Raw genomic sequence first — 22,346 nt, forward strand, 5'->3', positions numbered from 1 at the left:
GGCGTATTGGCATAAAGTTTCAAGAACTAGTCTGTCGAACAAAGACAATGTCTCATGAACGTAAACAACATTCCACGGTCTAACTAAACCTTCAAAGACATCAAACTTGGAAAATCAACAAAAATTATACAACAGTAGGCTAGGCCTAAATGCAATTTGTTTTTTCCATGACCAGTGCTTGCCAATCTACAAGGTGCTTGTAAATGTTGCATTTGGTGCATATAGAGAACGCTGTAAGCATATTTTGGAAAACGTTGTTTACAATAACGTTACAACACATACGTTGCTTCAACCCAGCTAGCAAAACAGTATTTTTTTACTTTGCTTCCACGTTTTCAGACGTTGAATCAATGTACTAATAGACTGATTTGCCAGCTAGGACAGAAGACCACGTAGGTGAAACAATAAATGCTGTAGAAAATTTAATGCACAAAGAAAATTTAATGCACAAAAAAATGTGTAATTTGCAAACAATGCCCGCCTGCTGTATGACATCTTATTCTTATTCCACCATCAAAACAATGTGATATTAAAAGACATCGTCAGAGTTTTCATGAAACTGTTCCAAATTAATAAAAATCGAAAGCTGGTTGTCGGTCGGTAAGCAGCTAAGGCCGCCACCAATCGTGCCTAAAGGCTTTTAATGACGCTCAGGTCATTTTGGGCAGAAAACGATTGCACGTCGTGAGCAATGTGCTCGGAATTATGGGTTTAAGATTGAAGGAAGATAAAACGCTAAATAATGTTATTTGGCTGATAAAAAATTGTAGGGGTCACAATCAAGATTTCGTTATTTTGTTACATGCTTAGCCTACCATAAGAAGCGACGCAGGTCTACGATTTTATTTTTGTAGTGGTTTTAAGTCTTAAAAATTTAACTCATCCTGCCATATATGCAGTGAGTGGGATATTTTATCTAGACCTCGTGTATTATTTCTGAATGCCCAGGTCTACACAACCGAATGGAGCGGTTAAAAGTGGCATCTAACTTACAAAACTTTTAATTACAATGCCGACTAGATTAGGCTACATTTTAAAAAATATTCTGTTTTGTAGAGAAGGGATTTTAAGCGTGCTGTCAGATAACTTGCACTGCATTGCTGAAAGTCCAAACAACATAGACCGGAGTCGATGTCATCTTTGAGGCTCTAGCCCTAAAGAAGCAGTTGCTTTTAGTTGGTGAGTTACTGTAGATTTGCTGTAAAATAGGCACAGCTGGTTGACTTCTGTTCACAGAGGCTGTGATTAAATAATAATTGATGTGCGTTCAAGCTTTTGTGATAATAGAAAAAATACTAACAATCCGGCGAACAAAGCTTGGCTAGAATACACCAGGTCGACGATTGACTACGAAAATTAGCCTACATGTGCATAAATCAAGCCACTGCTTTGTGGAATGGAAACATATCTTGCAGGCTACGTGGTCGACAACTAAGAGCATTTGTATGAGCGACCAAAAGGACCTCAGTTGTATACTTATCAAGAGCATCAGCTGTGTCTTCGCAAGACACTGAATAACATGGTGGTTGAAAGTGGGCACGGAGTGGCTGCCGCTTTCCTTTCTTATCAATTTAACCTAAATTTTTACCAACCGCGCATTAGCATGGGTCCGAAAAAAAGATATCATAATGTTAAATATTATTAGCTATACGAGTTTTGTAAATTTGCATTTATTGAATGTCTTAAATGGTTACTCAAAGTCTGTTATTAGGTTTAGCTCAGTAGGGATTATAGCACCTGATACCCGAGAAAACAAGGCTGTCTGGTGAGTTAAAGAATACCGCAAATCATAACCTTAGGTGAATCGAAGTGTTTAAATCGGTTTAGCAGGTGTTTAATCAGTCAAAAATGAATAGACCATCCTGAGTGAAATGAACTATTTTAATTCAACGTTCTAATGCGTTTATTTGATGTAACCCTACAACTCTTTATTATTGTTTAGATTAGTTTTATTTCAAATAAGCCAACTTTCGCGCATGAAACGCTGGCGGGCTAAGTTTGTTTAAGAATTTTTACATTATGTGTAGGTTACTTCAAAACAATCGTTAGCGGATTAACCGCTTTCACAAAGCTGAATTTCGTACATTTCTTTTAAAACCACGATTCAGCTTTGAATGCATATGTTGCGAAATCGATTTTCAATAAAAATCTTAATCTCTGAATGTAAACTTTTTGAAAACCAAGAAATTTCAATTTTTTTTGTATATTGAAATAGCTAATTTTACGTATATTCAATTTACGAAATAGGTTTGGATATAGACAACATGATTAGTGTTTTTAAACGTTTTGACTTTTGGTTGGTAAAGTGCAGAAAAAATGGGTCAAACGGAAAATAAAGGAAGATATTTACAGTATAATAAGATAAAAAAAGAAAACAATTATGAATAACAAACAAATGATTGATAATAAATTAATGGGGCTAAATGACATTATTTAAAAGCAATATAACAAACTAACAACTGACATACATATTGAACTTAAATGTTTTCGGCAAAACTCTAACCCCTCATCAGGTAGGCCATTTTAACAAAAAGTAAAAAAAGGCTGTGCATAACATGAAATTAATTTGAGAATGAATTACAGTTTACACCTCTGTCAAGTTGCATACAAACAAACCAGGAAACAAATATTACAGTTACTAAAACCATTTTGCAATAAGGTGTTTACTAGATTACACAAAGAATGCAGTCACAAGACAGGTGTATCATTGCGATATAGTGAGAGATAACAATGTTAATAAATCTAAGCAAACAACTACACAAGAAACAAAATGTAACTTAATATAGCAGGAATGATGCCCCTTCAGCGCATAACTGTCTGTTGAGCTTGAAGATACGTCCTTTAATGTATAACTTAGTGCATCGTTAATTTTGGTTGGCAGTTTCTAATTATTCCAAATAAATTCAATGTAAATTTAACATAACAAAAAGAACTACAGTCATAAATACGATCTTTAGTCAAGATGCCTCTTTGCTCTCGCAGGCAAATGTCTTGTGGACATATCAATGTATGAAACCTGGCTACAAGGGCAAAGTACCATCCTAACTCAGCAGATACTAATACACACAATGCCATTAAAATTCACCTTTTTTATGTCACATTAGGGTTACTATATAAATACTGCTCGAGCATATATTAACTATTGTTCAGATCGTTTCCAATTATTCTGAATAGGTCGCCATCGGATAAATGCGAGTGTGAAAAAAAAATAGGATGTTTATCTATTGACTGATGACACCTAGGCTAAAAACAAGTGGAGCACTATAAATTCAATTAAGCTTGTAAATTTTAATTTGCATGGTTATCACATGGATTTTACTGTAACGTTATAAAAATTGTCCTGTAGAGGTATTTGAAAAACGTATTTTCGTTATAGGTACCATTACGATTTGACCAATCAGGCTTAATGGCAGCAAACTAAACATTTAAAAAGCATGAACAAGTTTTATAGACTCTGATATTTTCATAAATAGTAATACATGTCTCTGCCATTCAGGAAATCAGCGGTGGCGTCGACAGTTGAAGAAACACCACACCAATAGCTTGGCCTACGTTTACCTCACAATGAGTTGGATACATGAATATGGAATACTATTTCTGTTTGTGCTTGTGGGCTTCTCTTCAGCAGGTTTGGATTATATTTGTATATTTACTTCACCCCTGGTGATACACACTAATACTTTGACAAATAAATTGTGCTATACTTGCATGTATTCTTTCCATTGGTACATAAATTCTTGATTGGTTAACACTTAACTGATGCAAACATGGAATGTTTTGCTTCATCCCACAAGCTGCTTACGTTAATCTTGTTCCAAACCCATGTTCAAGCATTGGCATACCTCGAGGCGCATCAAATGTAGTTGAACAAGAATTGCATCACTTACAAAACAATCTTTGTTTCAGTAAAGTCACGAAATTTTCTTGCAAATCCTCTTTTTTCTTCCAACAATAGTTACGGAAAAGTCATCAACCATTTTCAATGACTCTGTTTGATTAGGTTTTTGGTATTGAAATGTGATTGGGATGCAATGTGGGAAACGGCTTTGCTTGCCGATACCATAGGCTACCCCAGTTCAAAATAAAAACTTATTTTAAAATATCGATTGCTGGGAGGACCTTTAATAAATTTTAAGTTTATTTTTTTTAAATATTGACTATTAATAGCAGCGATTTCTATCTTTTATGACTCACGAGTCGACCTCTTTTCCAAGAATTGCCAAGCCTATGAACTTCTAAACTTCCTATACAGCGTCACTGACTACTAATTGTTCAAAATTGCTCTTTAGTTCAGTTTTGTAGTTAAAATCGATCACTTCTTGTTCAACTTTTTACAAACCATTGTTTGGAAACTACTGATTTGAAGAAGTTTTTGTTACAAGCACTTTGAGGCTTGCAAATGGAAGATCAGTTCGATCAATATAACGAGGCTTGCGTTATCTTCCAACGCACATGTTTATATTTTCCTCATGTTCTCGCAGGAACTGGCCATCAAATGAGTTCTCGCAGGAACTGGCTATCAAATGGCTATCAAATGAGTGCCATGCCGAATCACAAAGGAATTCAATCTATTTTTTTGTGTTTTCAAACTAAAAAGATTTTGTAAAAACGCGGTGGCAAGTGATCTGTAAGCTCTTGTAATCCAACACCAGGTCAGGTTTTAGTGTTAAAAAAACAGAGCAGCATACAATTCCTGTCTTCCAAACCTTTAAAACGAATTGTTATTGCTAGAAACAGAAATCTTTAGCTGAAGAAACAGATTTCCAAATATAATGCCTCGCCTTTTTTTGCATTGAAAGATTGATCTCTTGACTTCCAACATCTCTCCAGCATAAATATATAGTTGGATGGAATAAATTTCCTGCAACATCACTTCAATAACAAGCGGAAACTTCACTTTTTCAATCTCGGAGACCGTGCCTGGGTCAGTGGCTCAAAGCTTCAACAAATATGCGAAACTGTCAGGATCAAACTCTCAAAAAAGCTTTCCCAGTCCAAGGATAAAGATTAAATCAATCAATCAGTAGTTTGATCAAAATATTTTTACAGACATCGTTGTTCCAGCCCCGGATCTTCGTGTTGAATCGGTCACCTCACGTGAAGTCACGCTGAATTGGACTATGCCAATCAAAGAGTCATACGACGGTTTTACTGTAGAGGTAAGTTGCAGCTCTAACCTCTCCACCAGTAAGCCTATCGTTGACAGGGGGTCCAGGAGGTAATTTTGAACCGGGCCCGAAATGATTTAAGGGGCTCGGAACCTTTCCAAGTGCCCGAAACTTTAAGAAACCACCGCATATTCTTTAGATTTAACGCGTTTTTCTTAGAAGTGTCTTAGTTTATAGGCCCAGAGAATCTTACTGGTACCGGCACTAAATAATCCTCTCAACGGCCCTGCTGTTCACTCTCCTCTTTCATCCTGCTTCTATGCATAGTATAAGCACAAGTCACAAAAGTACTTCGGGTAAACACTTCAACCAATTTTCCTTGCACCCTAACAAGAAAAGAATTTAAAAAAATCGCCGTAAGCTTATGCTGGCAAATGGTTAACGCCGTGGTTCCCAACCAGGGGGGAATTCCCCACTATGGGGGAATTTGCTTCAACCTTTTTAGCTTTTAAGCCTAGTAAGTTTGCCTAGACTAGAGCGTTAAAGAGAAAGTTTTTAATAGATTAACTCTCGATTATTTAAGCAACTGTAGACTGACGTGGATGTAGGCCTAGACCATCAAGTAGGCCTACTTCTGTTTCATGCAAATGCTCGATGGCTTTCAAGAGGAAACGTAACCAAGCGAGTGTTTGAACTCAAAGACGAGCTTAAATTATTTTTTGAACTTCAAAGGAAATTGGAATTTTTTCATTGCTGAATGATGAAAGATGGATTAGATGCCTTGCTTATTTGTCTGATATGTTTGATCCATTGAATAAACTAAATCTGAAAATGCAAGGGAAAAACACCAATATACAGTAGATATTCAATCACCATCTTCGTTTGAAGCATATTGCGCATCAACATGGGCTATCTGCATCCATGAGCCATTGACATAATGATGTCATGAGATTTTACAAGCCGTGCTTCTTCCCTGCTGGCTCAAGCCAGGTTGTAAGAGAGTGATTGAGCTATGTCACTGTCATTAGGAGATTGTATTAAGGACTAGAAGGCTCTCCTACTCTGGTCGAGGAGACTACATTTTGTCTGGCTTTTACCTTTCGACTTGGCTTGCCCTTCCAGGAGCAGATGCCAATACCGCTCAGCTTTTAAAGATGCTTTGGAAGCTTTCACTAGCAAACTTGATAATTGAAAGAGAAGTTATTGTTGGTTAAGTGCTGGTTATTGACGGCAAAGAACAAGTTCTTCCATAGTTTGAAAAAGAAATGATTTCGCAACATCTCACAGCATACTGGAATCCATTCGATATTTTCCTTCAATTTATGACGATGAACTGATTTTATACGACATCCATTCACACTGTTGGTGGAAAAAGTTCCTGATAAATTGCAGGATAAATTTTTAGAACTAAAAACAGATTCTTGCACAAGAGACTTATTCAGAGAAAAATCACTGCGTCGTGGCCATTAATGTGTAATTCTTATCCCGAAGTGGCAGAGAAAGTTATTCGAAGTATCCTTCCGTTTGCTTCCACTTATCTATGCAAATCAGGTTTTTCAACTCTTTTGCAAATGAAAACAAAACAGAGAATTCAGATTAGACGTTGAGAATGATATTCCCTGTGCTCTTTCCAATACTCTTCCACCACATTCATGAGTTGTTGAGACAAAAAGATCACAAGCTCCACGCAGACTGTTAAATACGTTGACTCTTATATAATACATATTTTTTGAATAAAATAATTTTAAGCAACGTTGTTCAATAATTAAATTATTTAGTATGAAAAGGAATAATAGAGGCTTAAAAGCTTATTACTATTGAAAGTTTTGTTTATTTTCTAAAACTTAGATTAAAATATATATTAATGTGAACGAATTTTTAACAAATCAAAGTTGTAGGAGGGGGGAATTTACATTTGAATATCGACCAAAGGGGCCCACAGGGCAAAAAAGGTTGGGAACCACTGGGTTAACGCATTTGCCGATCGGTCGAGCGGACAGCGGACACCCAGCGAGAGCATGCGTCTGGGTATTTGGCAAATTTATGACGCGCTTGAAGCTGATCACAAGATTTTCTCATTCGCCTTCTCGATCCCTTAGTTTGAACCTTCAACCACCAGATACAAATATAAACCCAATTAAAACAAAAAACATCAAGGCAATGCAAACTCTACCAGTTTGAAAAGTATTGTAGTTTAAATACAGTCAACTGCACTTGTGATTTCGTCGTTCAATACATCTTTCAGACAATGTCACAACTTAGAAGTTTTATTTTTTCGATCTAGGTATTCTCTATGAACAGAAAAATAAGAGTTTTTCAAATTATTGATACCCGCTTGACAGTGGAACACCTCATGCCTGGATTCTTTTATTCGTTCATAGTAAGAGCTTACAAAGGAAAACTGGAAAGTGACAACACAAACGTCTTGCAAGACACAGGTGCGTCATAAAGTTGTGAGATACCCGGTTTCTTTTTCGTTGATAACGTTTAGTAGAGACACTGAAATTTCAACTGTAAAGTTGTAAAATGCTAGCGCTACATGCCCGACACGAGCTGGGTTTGCTTTAACGACTACAATCATATAGGTCCACAAAGAGATGACATACGATGCTGATGCTTAGGCTACTACTGGAGGATATTTTTTTTGAAAGTTTGTTTTAAAGTTATGTAACCATTTGGGTCTAAAGTTAAAATTTCAAAAAAATAAAAAACTATCATGTCGGGATAATTAAAAACTATCATATTTACCGTTTCAAGTCATTCATTTTTAGATGGTCATGAGCCTAATCTTGTTTGCAATGATTGTGGTATAATCAAACCATTTATCAATAAGCTTTAACAACTACATAGTTCCTCTTCCTCCAAACAACCTGAGGTTGGAAACGTTCGATCAACTTGTCGTGACAATCGACGGCATCTTCGGTGAAGTCACTTTCACGGTACCGGTACCCGGTATAGAAGCGGTTTGGGAAGGGCCGACTGAAGGTGTATGCGATTGCTATCTCATTAGCATTACGCCTGCTGACGGGAAAGTTGCAAGAGATAGTGAAATTGACACAGTAAGAAGCAGTTGTCTTCAGTGAAATAGTTCATTTGAAATCAGACGTACAGTAGACCTAAAAAGGAATTTTCTTTGCAACTTAGCTTTGAAAAAAAAATAAATGGTTGCATTTAATTTTGTATAAATTATGTAGCATACACCTCAATTTCAGTTGACTTAAATTTTGACGTATTAAACTTATCGGTGTTTTTAGTATTGAAGTAATCTGATTTTTTAAATATTTTAACAATACGCCCATTTTTAATCTGTAACATTCAAGTCAGTTTGAATAAATCTAAAGACATGAGTTTACATGATATACAGCTTATGCAATGAATTTGACCAAGTTTTGTTATTTTCCCATGCTCACATTACACAATACGATGTGTGATCGCAAATTATGAAATTACTTTGTGTACCTTCAGCTGTCTGTTGGAACCGTAACAGAACGAGACTTTATTGAGCTTACACCGGGTAAGACGTACACAGTTTCTATCAAGTCTGCGACATGCAGTCACGGATTTATACGACCTCTGATGAGCGACCCTTTAAATGCCACCGTCACTCTTCTCCCAGCAAATCCACCTGTAGCTACAGTTGACAGAGTCAAAGAATCGACTGCTTACATCTCATGGAAAGGTCTCATGCCAGGTTATTTTGATGGTTTTGAGGTAACTAAATCCAATAGGTTTGTTATAGTTACGTTCAATTTATAGTTTCAAGGAAAAAACAACACCACTTTTGTAGAAAGAACTTAAATCTAAGAAAAAATGTCTATTTTAATTTTTTACAACTTAAAGGGATACTACATATTGGCCTAGTAGGCTACTTTAGTTTTTTTATTGAATAAGTAAAGTTTCATCTAAACCAGTGGTTTTCAACCGTGGTTCACAAACCCCAAAGGGTCCGCAAAGCGATTTCAGGGGGTCTGTAAAAGTTTCCAAGTTTGCAGCATGGTTGATAAGTTACAAAATTTAAAAATTGGTTGTACTTTATTTGTGTATTACAATGATTCGCAAACTGTAGGCCTACGTCGCAACGCACTGGTGTGTCGTTTGAAATTTCGAAGAACATTGCACAACGTTTGGTTTCCTTCTTAAAAAATCATATAATGAGTTAAATCTTTTAATAAGGCGATGATGGCTATGCTACTATGTTCAACTTAATTCTTTCGAGACGACAGATTGTTCATCAATGCTTTACTTAAAAATGCAAACGTTAGTCAGCAGCCTATTAGCACTCACAGTTTTGCCATAACTGAGATTATATTGAATTATTATTGATTACAAATGAAAAAAGTGAGAAATTCTTTGTACGGTCGCAAAATTCCATTAAGCTTTGATAAAATTTATAGAAAAATATTGATCCTGTGTGCCAACATATAGCTCATAAGTCGTAACACAACGTTGGCAATGTCATCAATCGTCATAATTGCGTCGCGAGTTTAACAAATTCTTCTTAGTGTGTCGCTTCAAAACTTATGAAACATTTGATTCCATAGAGACGCAATATACCAAAATTTTAGCTAAAATTTTTCAGGGGTCCTTTTTAGTTTAGAACGCTTCGAAGACACCAAAAGAGGTCCGCCAAGACAAAAAGGTTGAAAACCACTGTTCTTAACATTTTATTTGCTTGTCTAAAAACGAAATGAATCATGATCCAGATTAATTTTGAAATAGTGAAGCAACATAAATTTAAAAAAAAAATAGTTTGTTGCGTAGTTTTGTGTTTCTGTAAATATAATTAACTTGAATAATTATGTTAAACTTGATAACGTTGCTCGGCTTCGTATGCCTATGGTTCAACAAGATAAACTCTCTACCGAAGCTCTAAAAAAAAAAAATTCGATATCTAGCCTAAATTGCAAGGTTTTTCTTCTTCCAGCTGAAAGTGATCACAGGAGCAGAACAAGGTCTTACTATAAAAGTCCCTGATGATCCGCGAACCCAAGCACGAAATGTGACTGGCTTGAAGCCTTGCGGAACTTACGGATTTGAAATATTCACTCTCAATAAGAATCTAACGAGCAGAGGAAGTCAAAGCGTTGAGGTCTACACGAGTAAGTATATCTACTTTAATGCTTTTAGGTAGGCCCTACAAATTTTATTGGTTTTGACATATAGTTTTAACAGATTTTAGCATATAATCGCAGTATAATTTTAAACGAAACAAGCCGAAGTTTATCTCACAATTTGTTATTTAGTGACCAGAACTTATCGCTTTGAATGTTCTTAAGATTTGACAGCTAGCATAATCTTTACAATTTCGCCTCAACTGTGCTAACGTTGGCTAGTTGAAGCAATCAAGCTAGCGTTTCTCAACCTTTTTGAGCCACGGAACACTTTATGCATTAACATAGTCTTGTTGTGGAATACCAAATGAAATTTTATCATAGTGCAATTAATTCACTTTCAATTTTTGTCAGTGCGATATCTGGTCCTGTTTGGATGAGCACAAAGTTAATATTCGGGCAGCAGGAATTTCAGAAAGACAAACGCGAAGCTCTTGTGATTTTGATTTTTGACCGTTGTGCTATGGAACACTAGTCCAGGGCCTTTCAGAAGATAATCTGGGCCCGGTACCAATAAGATTCAAAGGCTCCAAATCAAAATATTTCTAAAAAAATGCACTATATCCAAAGAATACGCGGTGGTTTCTCGAATTCCCGGGGCCTTAAAATCATCTCGGGCCCTGGCCAAAAGTACCTCTTGAACCTCTTTATCAAGGCTACTGCATGCACTAGTAAAACTAATAGCCTAAATGTCTTGCCAGCGGAACACTTGAAAATATTTCACGAAACACTGGTTGAAAACCACTGTATCAAGCTTATGTTTGACTAAAAAGTATTGTATATCTTGAACAAAAAAAAAAAAGAAAAAAACAGCGCGAAATGTACCGGGTCTAATATTGCAATCGAGTTTCGAGCCACGTGTAGAAATTTTTTTATTTTCTACAAAGTGTATTTTTCTTAACATTTTTAATCAGCTTTTAGGTTGCCTTGTTTCAGATCATTTGGTATGTGCAAGTTAAGGTCTGTACTCGAAGTGTGTAATGTCGGAATTTTCATGATCTTTTTGCTGAAACCAGGCTGAAACTTTAGAGACAACGTTCCATTCTAAGCCGATTAAAACTCAACATCATAGAGTGATAGCCTGAATGCACGGTATAAGCAACAAGTGCATAATATAAGATGCGTATGCAAAAAATTAAGCTGATAGCCTACCGATCTACAGTATTGCTATTTGCTATAAGCTATTTAATGTAATATGTTGGCTGATAGCTGGAATGTACAGTAATTATTGATTGCTAACTCAGCAAAAACGAGAAACAAACATGTCTAAAGTTTTACATTTTCAGGACCATCACCACCGATTCATCTGGAAGTGACAGATTATACAGAGAGTTCTGTATCAATAAAATGGCGCTATCCCTTCGAGCAAGACATAAGTGGCTTTGAGATTGCAGTAGAGAACGTTATGACGTTGAAGCTTTCTGCTAGCGGTAAGAAATTGTGCAAACACCAGCTTGTGTTATAGCGAAATTAAGATGTTTTTCAAATCAAATTTTGGGACAGACATTGACCATCATAGGCTACAACACATTTTTGATGATAACTCAATTTTCACAAAATGTGACTTAAATAATAGATTGAGGCTTAATTTTAGTAGCAACTAGCATAATGGTTGTTTACTTGACAAATGTAGACACAAACGACCAAAATACCTACGGCTAATGTACAGTTGAGAAGGAGCGATCTTCCTGGCGTCAGCACTACCTGACTACTCACTATAAAACAGCGAGCATTGTGTTTCGCTAACCATACCGGTGTAGCCTCCACACTAGCTATCAAGACTTTTCCCAAAAACATGCATTTCTCGGCAGTCGAGTGTAGCAAGAACTCAGCGATAGACACGTGTTTCGCCCATGAGGCTGGGCTCATCAGTACCGCACCACGAGTTGTTGCCATTAGCAAACATTAATAATTGGCCAACATTTATAGTTCAATTGACTAGCAAAAGCAGCGGTTGAGAACTATGTGGCAAGAACTAGTGGTGCGGTACTGATGAGTCCAGCCTCATGGGCGAAACACGTGTCTATCTCTGAGTTCTTGCTGCACTCGACTGCCGAGAGATACGGCTAATGTACCTACGGACAGTGGCATGGCGCAACGGATAAAACGTTGGCTTTCCAATAATGCAAACCTGGTTCGAATGCCGGCTAACCTGGTTGTTGAAAACGCCGCTCACCTCTTCCTAGAGTGTAGTAATTTGGGTGATGATAATTGCTGAAGAAACTGGCTTCCATACTCTCCTCGTGCCGATGACAATGAGAACCTTATCTTCTCACGTCCGACACTTGAATCAAGTATTACCTTTACCTTTTTAATCTCTCTAGATTTGTGAAGTGACTCAAGTAGTTTTACAACTCTGGTCTTTAATTACAAACAAAAGCTAAACATTGTTGATCAAAATGCAATCTTTTAATGTAAACCATATCTTAATAAATAAACTCGATACGATCGGGCTAACCATGTAGAAAGTAACGTAGCCTACTTACAAAAAGCCTAGTTAAAATACTTGGTTAGAAATGACCTGTTTGTTTATGAAAATTGAAAGTAACAAATAATCTGCTATCAGAACAGCTTTGTGGTAGCCTATTCATGATCTTCGAACACTTTAAACTCAACGTTAGCTCAAGTTTGGCTTGTCTCATTGTTTCAACTTTAACTGACCGCATGAAATTCTTATATTCGTTATGGTATTTTAATGTTAAAACAAACTTCGAAAAGTTAAATTACCAGATGAATTATGTTGGCCAATTATTAAGGTGGCATTTTGCAAGCGATGTTGTGTTGCATCAATTCGAAAATATTGCCTAATTCTTTTGAGTTTTGTTACAATGTAGCCTACAATGTTCAAATGAACAAAGTTGTTAGTAGTTCTTCAGCTTTTCCATTAAGTAGCTACGTGACCTGCCACTTATTATCACTATTATCCCCAATTGCCTGAAAGTTTGGGTACCGTACAAAAATAGCGTAAATAAAATAAGCCAAATAACACCGGATTAACTTTTTTAAAGAAAGGTGTCTTTCTTCAGCATTGAAATAAGAATAAACATACGGTGAAGCTTAGACCTATTAAGATATGGTAACTCTATTCAAATTCTGTGTAACTTACCCAAATTAGTTTATGAAATACCCTTCTCTTCATTGTACACTTAGTTAAACAGCATATACAAAAGCGTGAAATAAATACATACGTCTTTGCAACTTATATGGACAAAAGTGACCTATTTTAAAAAATTCAAAAGTCATTAATCGTCATGCTGTGATGTAGCATTCACAACGGTAGTTTGTATTCACTTGGCAAAGGCTTTATCCTTACCCATGATCTTACGTGGAATTATATGCTAAGCTACTTTCGATTGGAAGTAGTTGTTTTCTCTCATTAGGGGTGTTTTCAATTTGTTGTAAATTTACGCTAGCCATAGCCTACTTGGATTCGTAAACATTATTAAACTTTGGGAAATAAGCACATTTTGAATAAATAAGCACTTTTGGGAAATAAGCAATTTTTACATAGGCTGTAATGAAAGTTGTTTTATAATCTGAGCACTGAGTGCGGTTTTTCACAACCAGATTTTCTACTTTTGTTAAAAGACACTTTCCTGTTTAGAATACTGAAGGGTTTAATTTTTAATGAGATTAAATAAACAATGCTTCCTCGAATAAGTTTTCAAAGAGTCTTTTGATGATATCCATTTTGTGGGTCCAACATAAAAAATTAAACAAGCGATGGTAACACCTAAAACTTGAAAAACATCAAAACATTTACAAAATGTCGAGTAATGAGTACAAAGATTATGATATCAAAGTGATTAATGAGTAACACCAAGCAAGCAAAACAACTATTGCTGACTTGATTCTGTCACTGCCTAGATTTTCAGTGAATATCTTGAAAAATTTGACTGATATCTTTTACAGTGAGTGAATCGTTTATATTTTTCTACTGTCTTACTGTTTAGAAAAAGCAACTAGCCTACCGTATGATTCTTAAAATTGCAATAGATTGTGAACACATAGTTATAGTTTACTGTATTGCAAAGTGGCAAGCCACGTAGGCCTATATCTCCATGAAGCAAACCTGCAGAGTGCAGAGCCAAACAAATTGCAACAAAAACGCAACGATTTTTTTTCTATTTACTTTTTATAATGTCTATGTACGCAGCCATGAGACTTATTTTCGCAAACTCAAAATGATTGAAGAGATGTAGATATTGCATAGAGATTGAGTTACTCTATCCGCTTGCCTGACTGCAATAACGATACAAGATGATCACAAATAAACTCTTTAAAAAGTATGTTTCTAAAGACCCGACAAAAACATTCCAGTTTTTTTAAAAAACCAATCGACATTTAATCTCGACTTAGTTAAAGTTTGGCTACCATGATTCTTTTGATTTTGCTGGGGCTAATTTGTTTGACATTTGTGATGCACTTCAGCCAGGGAAGCTACAATGAAACATTTGCGGCCAGGAACTCTTCACACGCTTTCAGTAACCGCGCATTGTTCTGGACCCGGAAAACCAGCCAGTGATCCTGGCCAAGTCATTCAAGCTACAGGTGAAAAAACGCATAAAGATTTTAAAAAAATAATGTTTTAACTATTAGTGCAGGGGCGGTTCCAGAAAGCAGACATTGGGGAGGGGGCGATTTTAACAAAACGCAATGATGCTACGTTAATCTAGTCGTGCAAATACATCATGAAGAAAGTTACTTTTTCTGTGTTTATGGATCCGCCGCTGTATCAGTGAGACATTTTTTCGTCAAATAACAATGTGGGCTACCCACTTTAATGTTATTCTTCATAAATGCAACACTACTTTTGCCGTTTTCAAGAGTGGCTCTTTGTGTTTATAGTTCCTCTTCCACCTAAACTTATTTCTCCAATCTGTACGATGATTTCTGATGAGGGCCAATCCGACCCTTATTCGAGAATATCGCTAAAGTGGGCGGATCCTCTGTTTGGAAACTGGGATGGCTTTGTTCTTTATTATTCGCCATTTGTGTTTGATAACGACGAATCTTATCCGCGACCCCCAGTGATACTCTCAAGAGAAGAGTCTGAAATCAACGTAAGCAAGTTTAGAAATGTAGCCTACAGTTTTTTTAACAACAATGGTTGCATACAGCAAGCTGAATACACTTATGATGAACAACTATTTTAAAAAAATGCAGCATAATTTTAAAGGGATAACTATCCCAGACAGCCACTTTTTCTGGCCCAAATCTGGTCAGATCCGTACCCGATCTGGTAAAGATCTGGACCAGATAAAGTGGCTATCTGGGTTTTTTTGGGAGGAAGTGTTTGACCCCCCATTTCAATCTGTGGCATGTCTGTTACATTTGGGTAATAAGGGAAAAAGCAATGCTGATACAAAATCACAAAAAATAACCTAAAAAATACGGTAACAGATTTGCTAAAGTAGTAGAGTGGTTAGTAAGCCCATAGGGTTAGGGTTACCGTTAAATACTTTAACAATAATTTATTTATTTAGATAACTGTACCAACTGCAGGACGAATATTCACAGGTCAAATTAGGTCAAAGAAAGAAAATACGTTGAGTTACGCCACAACGTTTGATATTACTTGCCGTAAGTTGCTTTTAAAGATATGTCATAAATATCTAAAAAAAAAAGAAGATTAATACACTAGCTGGGCAGTAACCTATTAACCTAGCCTCCACCATAAGGGTACAGTAGCATACGGGTGTTTTTCGGCAGTGCATAAGGGGTTACTGTTTGACAGTTAGTTTGATTCTTTTTGAATAAGACTACTGAAGAGGCTGACTTTTTGGCGGAGAAAGCTTTATTTAAAATAACTTTACTAGTTACCAAACCTGACTGCTTTTGTTCATGGATATTCATCATAACAAGTTCACAAAAATTTGCTAGACCTTGACTACTAATTAATGCAAAAAACACAATAGGTCCATGACATCCAATTTGCTCGCTCAAATAAAGTACTTTGAAGTTAGCATGTCCGTTTTGCTCCGTCTTCCCTTAGCCTACATCGTTTATTTCTTTTAAAATGCTTGCTTCCTTGCAACTGCTTAAGTGTAACCTAAAGGCATTTAAAAATTGATATAGTGTTAGGCTTAGGCTACTCTAAATTAAACCATCTTGAACACAGCAAACAGGGTAGGAGAGGCCACCCGTAAGTGCGTCGTGCCTCCATTGAAATGGACTATAGCCATCACAGAGATTAATGCCACGACTCTTTTTGTGGAAGTTACGGAGTTGCCTAAGTAAGTTCACAGTTTGATTTGTACAAGTTTTAACAAATTATAATTTTCTTTCAAGTTACAATAATGATGTGACATTTGAAATGACTTTGCCTTGCACTGCAGTCTGCATCACATAGCTATTAAAAGCCTAGCCCTAAGCTATTGCAGTTTTAATTGAAATGATGATAAAACGTAGATCTGACACTTGATAGAAGGATACGGTACCATAAAGTAAATCAACACATGCTTGATTTATTGAATCTTTATCCTCGGACTGGAAAAGCTTCTATGAGAGCTTAATTCTGGCAGATTTGCATAGTAGAGGCTTTGAACCACTGTCTCAGGCCGGGTCACAGATATTGACAGAGTAAAGTTTCTGCTTGTTATTGGAGTGGGAGTGTTTTCTGTGAATTATTCTATCCACTTGGTGCCACTGAATAGAGAGCAGTCCATTGCTCAAGCGCACATCCCGAGAGTCGAGCTGACCAGCTTCGTAGGTTACTGACTATCAAATTGTCAAAAACCGAAGGATCTAAGGTTGCCTAGCATCTAACTAAGGCAGGGGTTCTTAACCGGGGGTAAATTTACCCCCTGGGGGTAAATTTCACCTACTGAGGGGGTAAATTTATTGAATCATAAATTAAGGCTTTCAGACAAAATTAGATCTGTGGAGTAGAAGAGTTCAAAAAGGAATTTAGACAAATTTTTCAACATTTGATGATTGGAAAGTCAGTAGAAGTCGCAATGAGATTTCTGACCTCGAAGTCGAAATATGCCAGGATCTTGACGCCTTAAAAAAGAATTTTGACAGTTACTTTGAAGGTGAAAGTTTAATAGTAGCCTAAGGCTCTTAGGATAACTGATCCCTTCGAAGCCAAGTTAGAAAGTATTGCTGACGATGATCTTTGCAAAGATGAATTGATTGATCTTCAATGTTCAACAACTCTTTGTTCTAATTTCTTATCGTGCCATGGTGACTTTTCCAAGTTTTGGTGTTGATTAGTCAAAGAGTTTCCTATGCTGACTAAGCGTGCATTTGAAGTTATTATACCTTTTCCAACTACTTATCTGTCTGAAGCAGAGTTCTCTTCATTGTTGACTATTAAAACAAAACATCGATCTCGCTTAGTTCCCAAAGACGACATGCGAGTATAGCTCTTTCAACGTCTGTTCCAAGACATTATTGTTCATAATCACAGGACCCCGTCAAAAACAATCGTGTCTTCGGCAAATAAACAGCTTGTTTTTGATATTTGCCAAGGTTAATCCAGACAAAAAAGGATGTTTTGCATTTCTTCGCATGGTTGACTGGACACGATGACATCACAAGGGGCCACCAAAACTGTGGGGGTAAATTTTACTTTTTTCATTCGGCAAGGGGTAAACGAGACAAAAAAGGTTAAGAACCCCTGAACTAAGGTATCCGAGATTATCTGCGACAGGTTATCTAATTCGGTCAAGTTGACAACTTCTATAGGTTGACAATCAGATAATTAAATTGCTCGTTAGGTTACTGCTTTAGAAATGTATTAGCATCTGTGTTATGTTAGATCAGCCTGCATATTTGATATGCTGTTAAAATTCAAGGCGGCCAACTCGATCGCTATTATTGCACTTCATGTTTGGGTTGGCCAGTATTTGCAAGTCTGGTTCACTGTTTATGTTCAAATTTTCTATTTAAATGTTTGAAGATTTAAGTTTGTTGATTTCGTACCCAGTGGCGTACGGTACGCAAGATTTTCTTAAGGAAGGGGCTATTTGAATTTTTTTTCGAATCGAAACAAAAACGAATTAAAAAACACTCATTTGCTAATAATAACCAGTAGCCTAATTCATACTGACCAATAAAACTTTTTTGTTTTTGTAAACCAACCCAGCAAACTGTCCACTTGAAGCAGTTAACTGTCTCGTATCATTAGTATCATAGTAGGGCCTACCAGGGCCTCCAAGAGCCCTGCCGGGCCCCGGTGCAGATGTTGCTGCCGGGCCCCCCAGCGCGACATGTCGCGTGATATCTCACCAATCACAAGCAAAATTTGCGGTGCGCGTTCTTACAAAGGATAAATTAGGTTAAAGTATTAACACTCCATTATTTCACAAACAATGCACTATTGTAAATATAACTTTAAATTCACAGATACACACTAGTTATACACAAAGATAAAATGCTGTAAAATGCTAAAACACTACATAGTGTAAATATAGCCTCAATAGCGTTGTCAGATATGGAATTCTGCCCTAATTGGAAGAAAAGTTTATAGCTGTTGAAATCAAAAACTTGTATTTTGGAAATTTTTTTTAGTCCTGGGCAAAGATCAAAACCCTAACCTTTCCTAACTCTAACCTTTTCTAACTCTGGCAACTCCTGATTGTAACCATGGCAACAAGTGGGTAAAATCAGCCATTTTGAAGATAAAAATTGCAATACTATCCGACATAGCATTGCATATGTGTGCATACAGCTTTACATTAACATACAATACCATTTCTGACCTTGAAATCTGCAAAGACTAGGGGAGCAAACTTAGGATGAATGCATTGCTATAATTGTTCATGACATTGAGAAATACCAACTTCATATAAGAAATACCAACTACATATAAGAAATACCAACTTCAAAATATAAAAACATTTTATGCAAAATTGACCATAACACGCAAATTATTGGCCCCCTGAACGCAAAAAAATGAAAATATTGTTGTTCTAAAAAAGGGCATACCCATGAGGGGGCCCAATTAAAATACAAAACTAATATTCATATAAAAAACAATATTTTATGCAAAATCGACCTGAGCACGCAAATTTAAACATTTTGTCGGGCCCCCCTAAACTAAAAAAATTGGAAATTCTGTAATTTTAAAAAAGGGCATAGCCTAGGCTACCCATAAGGGGGCCCCCATTCAACATACGGAACTAATATAAAAACAATATTTTATGCAAAATTGTTGAAATCAATCTTTTTATCGCGTGAATTTAGACATTTTGTCGGGCCCCTTTGAACTCACCGGGCCCCGGTGCAATGCACCGGTTGTCCCCCTCTCTTGTGGGCCCTGGGGCCTACTACTACATCCCAGCTAGCGATGCCTGTCATTTTTGCATTAATTCAACGTTTGATAACGTTGAATTGGTGTGGAGGTGACGAGTTTAGCTGACTGGGGTCTAAAGTTATTGCTTTATCAACGCAACTTTATATCAAAGCACACTTGATATCTTCAAGACATAACTTCTCTGGGTATAATTGAATTTCCGCAAGATGATGATGTTGTTTTTGCTAGTTTGTTTTAGTCATTGTTTTCATGTCGTCAAGTTACAACGTATCTATTTTGTGAGTCGTGCAAGGCCTGGTGCGTTGCGCTTAAAATGACTTTGCCCGTGGTAGGATTTTTTTGTGGGGTTTTCTTTGCCTGCCTTGCTCTTCTTTGCTATAAGCTAAACGCATCAAGACGTGTTCCCCTCACGACCATCAGCACTCTCGATAACCCACTATGGCCGATCTTCATAGCAACTGTCCATACAAATCTTAAAAGTATCAGATAAAGCTATAGCCTAAATATATGTTGTTTATTTGTTTTTTGTTTGTTTGTAACATTTTCTTTTTTTTTATTTTCCCTTTAGTCTATATCTTAAATTTTTCTGAAGGTGTTGCGACCGTGCCAAATTTCTCTTTCAACCTCTTTCAACCCAATAACTTACTTCGGTCACAGGCACGTTTTAATGCTCGTGTTTTGTCGCTTCTACCTTTGCTATGTTGACGTGTATTGTTTTTGATATGGTGGTCAGAAATAAAAAACAACTGAACTGAACTATAGTCCTGTTACTAAACACAACAAACAGTTTACCAGCCTCGTTTATTAATCTTAAATCGATTTCCTTAAGGCTTATTCCATACTGAAATTGTAAAAAAAAGTTTTTTTTTCAAGCTCCGGGGATTTTTATTTTTCTAGCTTAATTTCGAGTTTGGTAAAACAAACTGTATTTTTTATTTTGAGTCCGCAATTAGTAGATTTATTACTGCTGTTTTTTTAGAAAGAACATTACAGTAACATTTTGTGGAAATTGTGATATTGCCAAGTTTGTGACAACTTCCTACAAGTTTTTCACCCTCAACCCGTGTAGTCTGCCGGATGAAAAAGATCCAGAACTACTTGTTACGGTTTATCCTGTCTGTGAACAAGGCTTGCCTTGCCCTCCTGTAAGAAGAAAGCGTTCATGCCGTAAGTACATCGACCCTATCTGAGCACACGTTTAACAATTAGGCGCTTTTATTTTTAAACGTGCACAAGACTTGCTGTAACAAAGATTTCAAAATAGTGAAAAACACGATCAATTGTGTGCAGCTTTTATCTCACCAGGCATGCAACGTAGCGTTACGTACTTTGATGGAGGGTGCTAATTAATTATTTGTGTGACCAATTTCCTCCAATTGCTTCAATTTTAAAAGGTGGCAATTAACAAACCTACGCTTAGTTTTTCTTTTCAATAATCAGCAAAACCGTCGCCACCAGTCGTAAAGCCTGGCGCCCCCTCCGAAGAGCTTGTACCTAGTTCGTCACCGCCTTCAGTTATCCCATCAAATGCTTGCTGCAGCGGAAATTCATATCCAAAATCGGTTTGTATGCTTTGTTTTTTAACCTAACTAACTTGCTAAATAGTTTTGTTTGCAAAGGTTAGCAATCAATTCGTGTTAGTAAGAGCATTTTAAAATATATCAATAGGCTATGCATTGAAACGCAACTTTGTATTATTAAAAGGAAATTTGACGTTTGAAACGAAATAAAATTTGCAATAGGCTAGCCTAGATTGAAGAAATTGTGAAATTTACTTGGGATAGGCTAAATTTAATTCGATTGTGAAAGGAAGCAAATTGAAAACAAAGTAAAAAATTGTATGTTAGCCTACAACAAAACTTCTTTTCCAAATGCGCATTTACCTAACCTAAAGTAATAATATTTTGCAATTCTTAAATATAAATGAAAAATTTTCTAAAAACAATCACCAAATCTGTGCACCTTAAACTTCGAGGCCGTTTTAAGATTCTCATGTAGCCTATTTCGTTTTCATGGCACAGCCAAAGGAAACAGTGCGGAATTCTTCACCGTTTTGTTTCAAGACCAACGTAGCACAGGATTGTTTTATTAAACTGCAAGAACATGTTTTAAAAGCTGAAAGTAGTTTTGTTTCAAACGTGAATCGACATCTCTTGTCAGAGTTATTTTCTGTGTCGAATTAAATAAATACAATACTTAAAACCTATTAAGTGTCTTTCGGTTGAGCAGTGCTGCGTTTTTACGGTTGTTAAGTAGAAATCTATTTGCAGTTGATGAAATGTTGCCATGGGAGAGTGAAAAGTCTGGACGAAACCAAACTTTTGTGTTGTTACACAAAGTGGTATGACAGAAGAAGTCATAAATGCTGCGGAGAAATCTTGGGAGAAGGGGTCGTAAAGCCATCTACTGCCGATTGCGTTTGATTAGCTTTTTATTGAAACCTCGAAATACAGATCTTTGAGGCTAAACCAATAGGCTAAGTACTGTCTGATTGTTAAATGTCAACCTGGCGCTGAATTGCATTTTTACGTTTATTTAAACAGCACAACTGCTGATGACGTCAGTTTTGAGGTTGCAGTAGGCTATGTTGTATCAAGAAATGTGAAATGATTTCCATTGATTTCCTAAATTACTAATCTTCAACGAACCGCTTATGTTTTGTATTTCAAGAGTTTTAGGAGAATTTGAGTAGATTTTCAATTTTATTAAACAACGGTCCTCACTCCTCATCACAGTGTATTCGGCCTCTTTCGCTATCTGGTGAAAATAAATTCTTGGCAAAGGTGATGACTTACATGCTTGAATATCCAGGACTAAGCCCTATGGAAGACTACTTTTCCTTTTTAGCGGATTTTCACAGAAAAT

General features: G+C 36.5%; 1 protein-coding gene across 1 annotated transcript; it reads left to right on the plus strand.

The window, feature by feature from the left end:
* Positions 1–1,058: 1,058 nt before the first annotated feature.
* Positions 1,059–22,268, plus strand: LOC145784634 (fibronectin-like). The gene is made up of 15 exons (XM_082596501.1): positions 1,059–1,179; positions 3,497–3,628; positions 5,050–5,159; positions 7,393–7,546; positions 7,959–8,167; positions 8,574–8,819; positions 10,033–10,207; positions 11,506–11,649; positions 14,651–14,770; positions 15,068–15,282; positions 15,706–15,802; positions 16,341–16,455; positions 20,461–20,648; positions 20,922–21,043; positions 21,752–22,268. Exons 2-15 carry the CDS (start codon positions 3,565–3,567, stop codon positions 21,902–21,904), a joined length of 2,112 nt encoding a protein of 703 aa, XP_082452627.1. The 5' UTR covers positions 1,059–1,179; positions 3,497–3,564; the 3' UTR covers positions 21,905–22,268.
* The last annotated feature ends 78 nt before the right edge of the window (positions 22,269–22,346 follow it).

The sequence above is a fragment of the Aplidium turbinatum genome, chromosome 15 (genome assembly GCF_918807975.1).
Source record: "Aplidium turbinatum chromosome 15, kaAplTurb1.1, whole genome shotgun sequence".
Classification (NCBI taxonomy): Eukaryota; Metazoa; Chordata; class Ascidiacea; order Aplousobranchia; family Polyclinidae; genus Aplidium; species Aplidium turbinatum.